Source organism: Salvia hispanica, chromosome 2 (genome assembly GCF_023119035.1).
Source record: "Salvia hispanica cultivar TCC Black 2014 chromosome 2, UniMelb_Shisp_WGS_1.0, whole genome shotgun sequence".
NCBI classification, from domain to species: Eukaryota; Viridiplantae; Streptophyta; class Magnoliopsida; order Lamiales; family Lamiaceae; genus Salvia; species Salvia hispanica.
In genome coordinates, this window is record NC_062966.1 from 32,369,499 (window position 1) to 32,382,235 (window position 12,737).

Consider the following 12,737-nt stretch of genomic DNA (forward strand, 5'->3'; position numbering starts at 1 on the left):
TAAATGATTTGGCAGATGATTTTTTATTACATCTAATCAACTTCATAACAATCACCTCCTCTGAGTGGATTATGATTATCTATCTTTTTATGATATCTATCTTATCTTTGATTAAAAAACACTACCTCTATTAGAATTGTATTTTGTAAGTATACGCCCAACTAAATCATTTTCAATTTTAATAATAAGTATAATTTAGTATACGATTAATGAAAGCATATACTAATCTAAGAGTACCATAACTTTAAGTATACGATTTTTATAGTTTTTTTTCTTAATATTTTTTTTTAACTTTAATATTTTATATTTGGTTTTGACTTTTGTAATTCTTTTCCTTCACATTACTTGTGACTTCTATGCGATATTAACTTTTTCAGGAAAAGTGTTTATTGCTTTGGATTAAAATGTATTGAGCTTGATTACAAAGTTAATGCCTAGTCTGGCGAAAGATCGACTTTTGATATAATTTAGAACTTGTGTGTTTAAAACCCAGTTCATTCTTTTCTTAATGTTTTCAGTTTTGGTTTATATTTTATAATTTCAATTTTTTTTTATAATTCTTTTTTTTGATATTTTTAGCATATGAATTTCAATACCATGAGAATCTAATCATATACGAAAGTAATTAGCATATGATTTAATATGAATAATAATTTTAACTTTTACTAAATCAACCCGCATATGAATGTTTTATGTTAAGATTATCTCCATCACAAAAAATTAGTTTCTATTCTATCTATAGTATTTTTCTATCTATTAGTATTAGGTGAGTCTCCTCCACTAACAATACTTCAACTAATCTACATTATTTTTTAGTAGACGGTTTAGTAAATTTTTGTATTTTATTAAATCAAACAATAATTAAATTTAATCAGCAGTAAATAAAATAAAAAAATAAGTTTTTATGTAATTAAATTTTAACATAATCCAAGTCAAGCGGGCTATTTTAGCCAGCCCTGAGACTGTCGACGAACTAACATCCCTGCCCATTGGTTAAACATACACCCGTATAAATAATAATTTATATACTTAAGATCTCGATGATTAATATTAGACGATCGGGAAACTTGTTACTTGTTAGTCTAAACAGCATTGTTTGTCAATGGATATTTTTACACAATTAATTAATGCCAAAACTTAAAACGGTAGGATTTTACAGTCTCTCGAGATCAGATTTTGTTGATACAGAGAGTCTGCAGTGCGATGAATCTGAAAAATCAGATTAATTCATGCATCGTATAATTTTGGTATCCGATAAAATCTTACACGGATCATGGAAATGGGAAAATATTGAGCAGAAATCACGTGAGAGAATATACATACAAGTGGTAATAATTTGCAGGCGGAAATTAAATATTTTAGGGGTAATTGCTTTTAAAATCACAACTTTTCACTGAATTCTCGCTTTTCCCAATAAATCTTAAAAGTTCGCGGTAACGCCATCAACTTTATCGTCGGTTAAGTTATTTTCCCACGTCAGCTTTCTCGGGTATAAAAAGAATTTTACATTGCCTTTAATAGTAACTAACAAGATGAATCAGACCTGAAAAACCCGATATGGAAAAATAGCAACCGACAATAAAGTTCGTGACATTACACGAACTTTTTAAAGTTCGTGGGAAAAACCGGAATTCATGAAAAGTTGGTGATTTTAAAAGCAGTTACCCAAAAAATATTTTACTATAACAATTGTAGCTTTGCACTTTATGACTGATTTTTTTTATTACTACAAGTTGCTACTGAATCTTTCTTTTTTGCATCGATAGTCATACAGAGGTACACATAAATTCCTTTCAAATGTCATAAATATTAAGAGAAAGAAAGCAATTCAAATATTGGGCAAATTGTCCACTGCATGCCGTAGTGCATCAGTAACATCATAATTATCTGTATTCATAACATATCACAGTAGAGAATTTGTGCACTAAAAGTTTTTTTTTTTTTTTTTTTTAAAGAATGAAATTGAGATACTTAGTTAAGATATGAAAGCTTTAGTGGCTCCAAAAGCATAAGAAAATAGTAAAAATGACAGTTGTTTGTAATTGTATTCCCATATGATCAAAACCTAAAAAGGTTGAGCTGGTCTTCCTTTTTCTTTTTGTCTATTTTACTGTACAATTGCAAGTTGCAATTAACATCCCCATCTCAATCCCTTTCCCAACCACATTGCTTCAACACTAATTGTTACAAAACATTAATAATCCTTTGTTTCTTAGCACAATCCAACCCCATAATCTCCATCTCCCTCTCCCTCATCCTCTTCCCACTACCACACTCAAATATATTCACCCCAAACAACCTCACCATGTTCGAACCGCCCCTCACTTTCCAATCAATGTACAGCTGCTTATCCGGCCCCGTGGACCGCTCAAAACTCACCACATCCCCGGCCCGCAGCTCCTTCTCCTTCACGAACCGGCTCCACCCCTTCGTCAGCACATAGCTCTGGCTGCTATTCCAATACGAATACCGGAATCTCCACACTTTCCCGTTCCCATCTTCCAAATTCAGCAACACTCCTTTACTACTACTGTTTCCGTTCTGGAAAGGGAAGTGTTTCTCCGCGTGCTGTTTTGGTATCACCAGCCGGTTCAGCTTCCCGACGTCGCTCGGCGTCACCGCCTTCTCGAATAACTGCTCACGGGCCTTGGCCGCCGCCCTGGCAGCGAAGAGGTTTCGGCTCGGGGGGCTGCCGCCGCTGCTGAAGCTGCGGCGGCTCTGGGCGAGCTCGTCGTTGTAGGTGTGCTTTCTGAGCATGTCGACGATCTCGGCCTTGGAGTGCGAGGCGAGGAAGGCGGCCTCGGCGGCGTCCTCGTCGGGCTTGAAGTGGAACTTCTTTTTTGGTCCACGAACTTTGCCAAAGTATCATTTTAGGTCCGTGAACTTTGAAAATATCATTTGAGGTCCATCAACTATGAGATAATATCATTTGAAGTACTCTTTTACTATTTCCAAGTTTTTCTGGACGAAAATACCCTCAATACCTTAAAGGGTATATATTTTTAATAAACTTATCATATACTCATATTTTTTATAAATATCTTTACAATATATTTTTGACGATTTTTCTAAATATAATTTGACCTTCAATATTATCACTTAATTTTGTGACATGCAAGTTAAATTGCTTCTTCAATTATTTATATTAAAGAATTTTAAAATTGAATATAGAACTTCTTTAATAATAAAAAAATTGAATAAGGATTATTTCTTGCATGTCACAAAATTAAGTGATAATATTGAAGGTCAAATTATATTTAGAAAATTCATCAAAAATATATAGTAAAGATATTTATAAAAAATATGAGTATATCATAAGTTTATTAAAAATATATACCCTTAAAAATATTGAGGGTATTTTCGTCCAAAAAAACTTGGAAATAGTAAAAAAGTACTTCAAATGATATTACTCCATAGTTGATGGACCTCAAATGATATTTTCAAAGTTCACGGACCTAAAATGATACTTTGGAAAAGTTCATGAACCAAAAATAATGTTCCCTCATTATACTAATATAAAAGTGTTTTAACATAAATAATACTAGGAGAATATGAACACGAACGTATATTAGCGGCAAATTAAGATAGTTTTATGTAGTATATTAATTATTAGGAAGCGTGCGCATATAGAGTTGAGACAATGATGCTGTTTTATTAATCATTTTTCACTTTTCTTCGATCTTTCACATTATATTATAGCAATATCACACACACAAAAATAGCTTAATTATTCATTAAAGATAACTCATGTGCACGTGAGCAGTTATAAGCTTCATAGAAAGTAGAGCCTAGTTATGTAAATTTATAGTACTCAATAAATTAATTAAAGTTCCTCAATTTCCGACTTTTCCAAAATTCCAAATAAATAATTAGTTTGGCAAGTATACACATTGATACACTGCTAATTCAAACAGGTTCATGTATTGGTAGAAATAAATTGTAGTAGTAGTATTCTATACACACATAATATATCCCCACTTTCTTACATGGAAATTCAAATATTTACTTGGCCAAGATGGAGATGTACACCCATTTCATGCCACTACTAATCCTATATACATAGACCTAATATTATTAATCGAAATAATCTTGCTTTTTGCTATGGGTCAAATTATAAATATAGTACTAAGATTTAGAAATGTGACAGCCCATGTTTGGGTCAAAGACGTTTCATACGAGAATACGATGTACACGAATATTTACTATAATTAACATGTCCTAATTATGATTTTATGCTATTAAGGAAATTGACAGGTCTTTCTGATGATTCAAACAAATTTCAATCTTCAACTAATACGATGTGACCCACTGTAATTTGAATTTGATTTTCCGAAAATATGCCTTAAATTTTTTTCATATTATCTTAGGTTATTAAAATTCTTAAAAAGATGTTATTAATAATAATAGGCTAGGGATTGAAACAATTAGTATATAGATTCATTTCGATTTGTTTTCTTCTGCATGATCAATAGTATTTCCTTAACGCTTTTTTTAAAAAAAAAATTTAATGATTGCAGAATCCTTGATTAAGATGAGTAATTACTTAATTCGGAAATGTTAACAGACAGTAGAGACGAATATGAACTGTCACTATATACATTAATTATGACAAGATTTGTTTGACTCTAATAACAAGAAGTGTGTGAATGCCCGATTACGGTCGTGGTGGAAGGAGGAGTTTTAGATAATCACCTCTACTTATATAATCGATTATTTTTAATTCAATGTATAAAAATACAGATATTGTGTCCCGTAGATTTTTTTCTTTTTCTAATTGGCTAAATTAAAGATTAATACGTCCATACTAAAAGTGGCTCCCTTCGCGATATTTTACACATATTAAGCTTCTAATTAAATTTCCAAGAAAAAACTTATTCCCATAAATAAGCTAGAATCATCGATTATCCTTTGTTGGTACTTTCAAACTGTTAAACCATTGCAATTTCGTCTATTTTGAATACAAATATTACAACATTTTTTCAGTTTATTTGCAGAGTACAATCAAAATTCTAAAATTTGATTCTAAAATATTACTACTGGTACTTTATTTTGCAGGAACCTTTTTTTTATAGATGTTGTTCTTGATTACACTCTAATAAGTATTTAATCAAAACTACTATAATTTATTTGAAAATGGAAGCATTAGGGGATGGATCTCATGGATGCATAACTTCCAAGAATTTTGAAACTTTTAAGAGTAGCTGAATTTGAGATTCAAAAAATTTGTGTTAGGTCGGAACTTAAATCTCAAGGTTAATCATTTTTCTTCCTTTGGTGTCCCTCTTTGTTTAAAACTTTAAAAATTTTAGAGATTTGTAAAAATTTGTAAGTTGAGTTAAATTTTTGTTTTTATAACAAATAATTTTAATTTAGCTAAGAAAAATGTGCAATGTTGTTTTGGGCTCCTTGCGTGAAATGTTTCACTTGCCACGGGCTCTATTCAGCCCTTTAGATCTCTATCCGAGAAAAAATTTCACCATAACTTTGGTCGACGATGCGGAGACATCGTTGCAAAGGTTTGTAGGAGTACTAGATTTTTATCATATCTATCGTTCCACTAAGGTTGTATATATAGCACATTAAATTAATCCTAAAAAATAAATAGGAGTAAATACTTTTAGGAATTTTGTAGAAGTTACTTTAGGAATTTTATAGAAGTTGTATCTTCACCCCTTCATTCTGCTCCTTGGAGTAGGATTTCGTTTTCAATTGGAATCTATCTAGAAACATCATTGAATATAATTATGAGATTATCCATATCACTAAACATACTAATGTTAAATTATCTATTGAAGTTTAAAAGATGGATGCTAGCTTAAGTTGGAGCATATATATATCGAATTAAATATGCCATTGTGAATTAATTAGGACACTGTAAACAATAATTATTTCAAGAATATGGATGAAGACGTCATCACCCAATAAGGATATATGTATAAGATGGAATCAGGGAACTACTTTAAATGATTGTAAGGAATAATATTAGAATAAAGTTGTGGGTAACTCGAGAAGTAACACACTCCCACAAATAAAATGTACTCCTACATATTTATAGGAATTGATTTATAATGTTATATGCAGAGGCTGACACGCAGCTCCACTAAGATGAATTTAAGTTGCAAATAATTTCATTTTTGAGTGAGTCCCATTTTGAGTGAATTAATCAACCAGTTTGGTTCTTAACCATAACAAGAATGGTTTAGTAGCTTCAAATTCACTTCTATAATTCTAAAATTTGTGGCTATAAACATCCATGTAAAGCGTATTATTTGATGTACGATTAAGGAAAGATTTCGACACTTGGTTAACTACGTTGTCAAATTCTGAAATATTGTAATTTTCATTTATTTTGTCTCATACTATCAGCCACATATTAACTCGATTAAGTTTTTGCTCCAAACTAAATTTATATAGTTTCATGTCTGTTTTTTAGTTTATTAGTAAAAATTTGCAATTATAATTATTTTAGAAATCTAATTCATTCTTGAAGTAGGGGCTATTTACATTGGTGAATGGTGAATCAATTATTAAAACATGAAATGTAACATAAAAGCTAATAGTATGATCGAGAATTCGAATAACATATATGGAAGTGTATTTACATTACATATATAGTAATGGAAGATGTGAAGTAGTACTACTTTTTTTTTTCTAGCTATGAGTACCAAAATGAGAATTTTCTTGTGTGAAATCATAGTAGTAATTGACAAGAAAACGACAATAAACAACAAAAAAGAAGAAGAAGAGAAAAGATAAAGGATAAAACAAAAGATTGTTCCCTACCACATAAAACCATATAGGAGACAAAAAGAACACTTTGTACTATAAAATTGAATTTTGTAATGATCGATGATATTTATTTAATCTCAAGTGCATGCATTTGCATTTTGCAGCTCTGCATAATAAAAAGGTTTTACTATTTTATTCACTCAAACAGGTGCTCGATACGCAATCTCCTTCTAGATTTCTGATTTTCTATATTTACCATATACTAATAAATAGTATGAAATTCTTAGTTTAAGAGAAGAAATAAGAATAAGACAAACTGCAACTGACAAAGGTGTGATGGTTGATGACTAGTTTATAAAGGAGTAGTATTATAAATTAATAGTCCAATTATGCACTTGTTAATTTAGCAAAGATCTCGAGAGGGAATAGTCAATATATTTAGTTTTTTCTTACATTTAACACTTTTACTATTTTATTTAATGACTATACATAATCATCATATATATTAGCCTATTTCACTTTTGATTGAATTAATTTTATGTTTTACTACATCGATCATGTACATAGAATGATGCTAAATATAATTTTGAATTAGTAATAGTGCAAATGAAAATTGTCATGGAAATAATTGATTTTCCCAAACAGTGTATAATGAGACACATTCAATGTTCTAATTATGTTAATTCAGTATTTATAATCAAGTAAATCCAATGTTAGCGAATTGTATTTTCGAATGTTAATCAAGTAACCGTGCGAATGATATTTGTTAATCATGATCTAATTGTTACAGGTTCATATTATTTTTGATCATTTTTTTATAACTTTTTTCATATTTTAATTAATATAGCAGTGATCTTAACTATTCATTAAGGAGTGTGGTTCACCCTAAGCATCAGCATCAGCAACTATGTAAAACTACTATATGATATCACATTCACTCATTAGCACGTGTAAAAGATTGTAGAATGAGAAATTAACTAAGAAGGGATGTAACCGTTGCTGCCGTTTATTAATTAACACCAATTTAATGAGTTAAGCCTCACAGAATCAATGTATTCGACTGCATATATGTATATAATACTCCATACAGTAAGATGTTTTTTAGAAAAAAAAAAAACATATGCAATCGAAAATTAAATTGCTTCTTTAATTTTTCTGACTTTTCATCATGATAAAAACTAATTCCAATTCGTTTGGTTAATATATATTACAATCGGATGACTTCCATAATTCATGATATTACAATTGTTGCTAATATTGTTTTGCTAATATTGTTCATATACTTTTATTTGGATCTTTAAACATTAGTAATTAATGGCGCAATATAAGAAGAATTATTATTTATTTGGAAAATTATGGCCAGGGTTGAAGTATATCAATATTAGATCGGTCCCCAAACAATATGCTTAAACACAAATATTTTAAAATATATGTATAGCTAGTATTCATTAGACATAAATATTTCACACTATTAATAATTTTTTCACACTACAGTAGTATTAATATTTATGTCGCGCGCAGTTCCCTTTATTTTCCTCCACATTCATTGGTTATTGGCTATATCAATTTATTAATTTATAGATGATAAAACAATATAAAAAATTATAACTGAAATTACAAGAATTCAATATATACATTAATTAAAGTAACTAAATGAGTGGCGTGAACTCAATAATTAAAGTTTCTTAATATGCTTATAATTAAGTTTTAGAGGAAACCGACCACCAAAACCTAATAAAATATGATTACTTTGGAAAAAGCAAAAAGGCCAATGCACGAGCATAATCTAATCGAATGTTATAGCATAGCTACACTGTGTCAATGTGGAATTACTAGATCGAATATAGGAGTACATGTTTTTAAATATTTTATGATCGATAGTAATAATAACAATTAATTTTAATAAATACAGAGAGAGAAAAAGGAGACAGACAATTAATACAAACGCCAACAAGAAGATTGAATATGAAGGAACACAAGGCTGAGAGATATATTAAATTTTGGAGACATTATGTACGGCTTAGGATATTATGCCGTATAATACTTATTATATTATTTTTATAATATGATATTGTTTTTTAGTCTCAAAATATGATATGATATAATGGTGCTGCAGTAATTTGAAGTCTAGGAGTGCAACTGAATATAGCATGGGGTATGAATGGGAGCAGTAGCTAACTGAATTAATTATATAGCCAAAATGTACATTAATTAATTATAATTCGACACAAATTAAATCAACGCCTTCCATATGCTTCTCTACTTATTGTTTTTACACACATGCACACACGAACAAACAAATACTGTGGAGTGTGGATAGTTTCGTGAAACAAATCTATTGGTTTTGAACAGTTATTTCGAAATATATTGACGAACAACACTTAATGTATAGTTGTGTTCGCGGCAATAAGCTAGTTGTATTCACTACAATTAGGCCATCTTATAAGGATAAAAAATTAGGATCACAATAGTAGAGTATTTTGGCAATTCTAGATAAATACATGGTTTTGTGTTTTTGGAAGCACTTAAAAGAGTATTTATCCTTGGAATTTTCAATAAATTTCATTTTCATTAAAGAACGTTGTAGTAAGAATAATTTTACATATTTGAAGCTCAATCAACCTCGGCTTATAAATATACGTCAATTTTCCACAAGTATTACACAAATTAAAGACCAACAATTTCCGAAAATAAGTTGTATTATTTTTTTCGGAAAATATCACCCACTAATGGAAATCCTTCTGAATTTCCTAATTAATCCTCAAGTCAAATAATCAATTTTCCGCAGCTAGTATCAATATTTAATTTAATAGCCATATGCACATTCTTCATCGTGGAAATTGGCAACTACCAACGCGAGAAGTGACAGAGTCAATAATTCGATGACAACTTGACATAAAATACATTAACTTAGGCTTATTAAAAGAAGGATGAAAAAAGAAAAAAAAATCCATATTTTCCACACACACAAGTTAGAAAGTCAAAGTTCAAAATTAGAATAAAATAATAGTTAAAAAAGCCAAAGTTTTGTTTTTAAGTGCTATGTTTAATAAATTACAATTAATCACACAATTGCGGCTAAGCCTCTCTCACATCACATTCCTTGCCACCTCTTTTCTCCACCATTTTTATAGTTCTTTTTTTTTTCAAAGGTCCCCTATAGTTCTTTTTTTTTTCAAAGGTCCCCTATATAAAACCCCACCTTGTGTATTAATCTTCACCCCCACCTATCTCTATCTACACACATATCTCCTTCTCCATCTCTCCAAAGCTGCAACTCAAAATCTCCCTATATATATATACACGCACATATCTTGATCAATTCATCAGCTTTGATTTGGTCGGAATAGGAACAGAAGAAGAGATGGAGCAACGCGGTAAAGTGAGAGGCGATTACACCGAGGAGGAAATGGACCTCCGGAGAGGCCCATGGACCGTCGAAGAAGACTTCACCCTCATCAACTACATCGCTCATCACGGCGAAGGCCGCTGGAACTCCCTCGCCCGCTGCGCTGGTCAGTACAGACAGACCAGAATTTAACCAGACTTCATATTTTTTTTTATAACAATATTTTTTATTTTGTAATTGAATTAACTTAATTATTGAAATGTGGATGCAGGCCTAAAGAGGACTGGAAAGAGCTGCAGGCTGAGGTGGCTAAACTACCTCCGCCCCGACGTCCGCCGCGGCAACATCACTCTAGAAGAGCAGCTTCTCATCCTGGAACTCCATTCCCGCTGGGGAAATCGGTATGTGGTAATTCAAATTTATGTTCGAGAAATTTGTTTTTGGTTGAGACATGAGACTTATTTGGCCATGGCATGCTTTTGTGGGACAGGTGGTCGAAAATCGCGCAGCATCTCCCGGGGAGGACAGACAACGAGATCAAGAACTACTGGCGCACACGGGTGCAAAAGCATGCCAAGCAGCTGAAATGTGACGTGAACAGCAAGCAATTCAAGGACGCCATGCGCTACCTTTGGATGCCGAGGCTGGTGGAGCGGATCCAAGCAGCCTCGGCCTCCGCCACCACCACCGCCGCGCAGCTGCCTTCCTCCGCCGCCGGAAACTACCACCTCGCCGACAGCGGCTGTTTCGGGCAGCCTCACAACATGGTCAACTCTCAGACGACGCCGGAGAACTCCAGCGCCGCCGTCTCCGCCTCCTCCGACTCTTTCAACCACAACCAAGACCAGTGCTACGCGGCGGCGGATCAGATAAGCTACGGCGGCGATAATCAGCAGAATCAAACCGACTACTTTAATCAAGGGTTGGATTTCAGCAGCAGCCAGTGGATGGATTGTGGAGGTGACAATTTGTGGGATGTGGAGGACATGTTTTTCTTACAAAACCAGTTCAATAGCAATGTTTAAAACATGTTGTATTGAATAATCAAACCCTGCTTTCTGAAAAAAATACTAGAAAAAAAAAGTAGTTTTTTTTTTTTAAAAGATTACCATAGAATTGGTGGGAGAGGGACAGGCTCATAGTTAACTTGTGCTATTTTAGAGTTTGTATTCTTTTTTTCTTCCTTTTTTTCGTGGACGGCCAAAAGAAATTGAAAAATTTGTAACTTCGCTATCATTCTTTGGAACACACTTATATATGTATCATTTCTTGGTCTTTGTTTATTGCTACAACGTACGAAAATTATGAGTGCTTATTTAAAGTTCCTATTTTAAATATCTATCCCCTCCATGGATGTATATAATTTAATATCTTTACTTTTTTCACTTGAAAAAATATCTTTGTTGAGTTGTTATTGGTGAATTTGTAATGAATTATCCAGATAGTATATTCTTAGTAATTCCCATAAATAATTTAATCAATCGAATTTTTTCCAAATTGATATAATGAATCAACCTAAATCCACTAAACTTTAGTTTGGTAGGTGTTAATCTTTGCTAGGGCAAACATCCATATTGAAGGCAAAGAACTAGACAGCATGCTTCATTGTCTCAAAAATCAGAGCCTTCTTCTTTTCTTTCTCCGTATCAAAAATTGATTTCAGGATGTAGGCCTTGTAGACTTTAATTAAATATGCAGTAAATATGGTGTACTTAAAAAATAAAATATACTAATATCAATTGAATTCAGATTATGCATAATGCAACATTTATTAGTTGTAATTAATCAAAGTGTGACACATACATTATCTACACGTGGGAAACGTATCGCTAGCACTTGACAATATCCGTCCTTGCAATATAGAGATTGAAGCTTAATGGTTGACAAATTTTTATTTCATTTTCATTCAAAGATTTGAGGAAAGAAAGTGTTGATGGGTTGGGGACCAATTGAAGCCCCTAGTAGAGAAATTGTAAGAGTATTGTTATAAATTTGTAGAAAATGGACGGTATTTGCACATGAAATGGGGCCCCAGCCTTTATAAAACGTGATGGAATTGATTGCAAAATACAATAACACATTTATATGTGATTTTTAACAAAAATACAGATGAATACCATTCAAATACATTATCTGCGAATTTAATCCGAGAAAGTAAGAGAAAGAGAGAGATTCGGCGGTGGCGGCGGAAATCTTTGTAGGGCGCGTGCCTTTTGATGAATCCATCCGATGTGGTCCAAACAGTCAGAGGTGTTGCGGACCTGCCACGTGTACTGTAACCTTTCTTTTCTGAATTTTTATTTTCTTTATTTTTAGTTTAATCTTGGATTTTGGGTTCTTTGATGGATGAAACTAGCTACTACTTCAAAGCCGTAAACCTTGAAAATTGAAACTATTCTTGCGTTCGTGTTTGATTTAGATGCAGAATGAATAATGGTGAAGGTCTAAAGTTAAAAAGTTTCAAGTTCGAATATACAGTACTCTTTAACTAAATCAAACACGAACTTGAAACATATTAGATCTTCCATTATTAGTACTTACTTCTTTCATTTCATAATATTGATGATATTGCTTTTCATCACAAAGATAAGAGGAAGGAAAAAGTAAAAGTGAGAAAAATATTTTAGTTTTTTTTTTTTAAATGACTCCATTATTATAG

General features: G+C 31.9%; 2 protein-coding genes across 2 annotated transcripts; one reads left to right on the top strand and one right to left on the bottom strand.

The window, feature by feature from the left end:
* Nucleotides 1-2,017: 2,017 nt before the first annotated feature.
* Nucleotides 2,018-9,855, bottom strand: LOC125206818 (AP2/ERF and B3 domain-containing transcription repressor TEM1-like). Its single transcript, XM_048106041.1, has 2 exons — nt 9,828-9,855; nt 2,018-2,852 (listed from the first exon to the last, which is right to left on the bottom strand). Exons 1-2 carry the CDS (start codon nt 9,853-9,855, stop codon nt 2,185-2,187), a joined length of 696 nt encoding a protein of 231 aa, XP_047961998.1. The 3' UTR covers nt 2,018-2,184.
* An 88-nt stretch (nt 9,856-9,943) lies between these two features.
* LOC125204176 (transcription factor MYB108) lies at nt 9,944-11,361 on the top strand. Its single transcript, XM_048102748.1, has 3 exons — nt 9,944-10,244; nt 10,350-10,479; nt 10,569-11,361. Exons 1-3 carry the CDS (start codon nt 10,094-10,096, stop codon nt 11,101-11,103), a joined length of 816 nt encoding a protein of 271 aa, XP_047958705.1. The 5' UTR covers nt 9,944-10,093; the 3' UTR covers nt 11,104-11,361.
* Nucleotides 11,362-12,737: the final 1,376 nt, after the last annotated feature.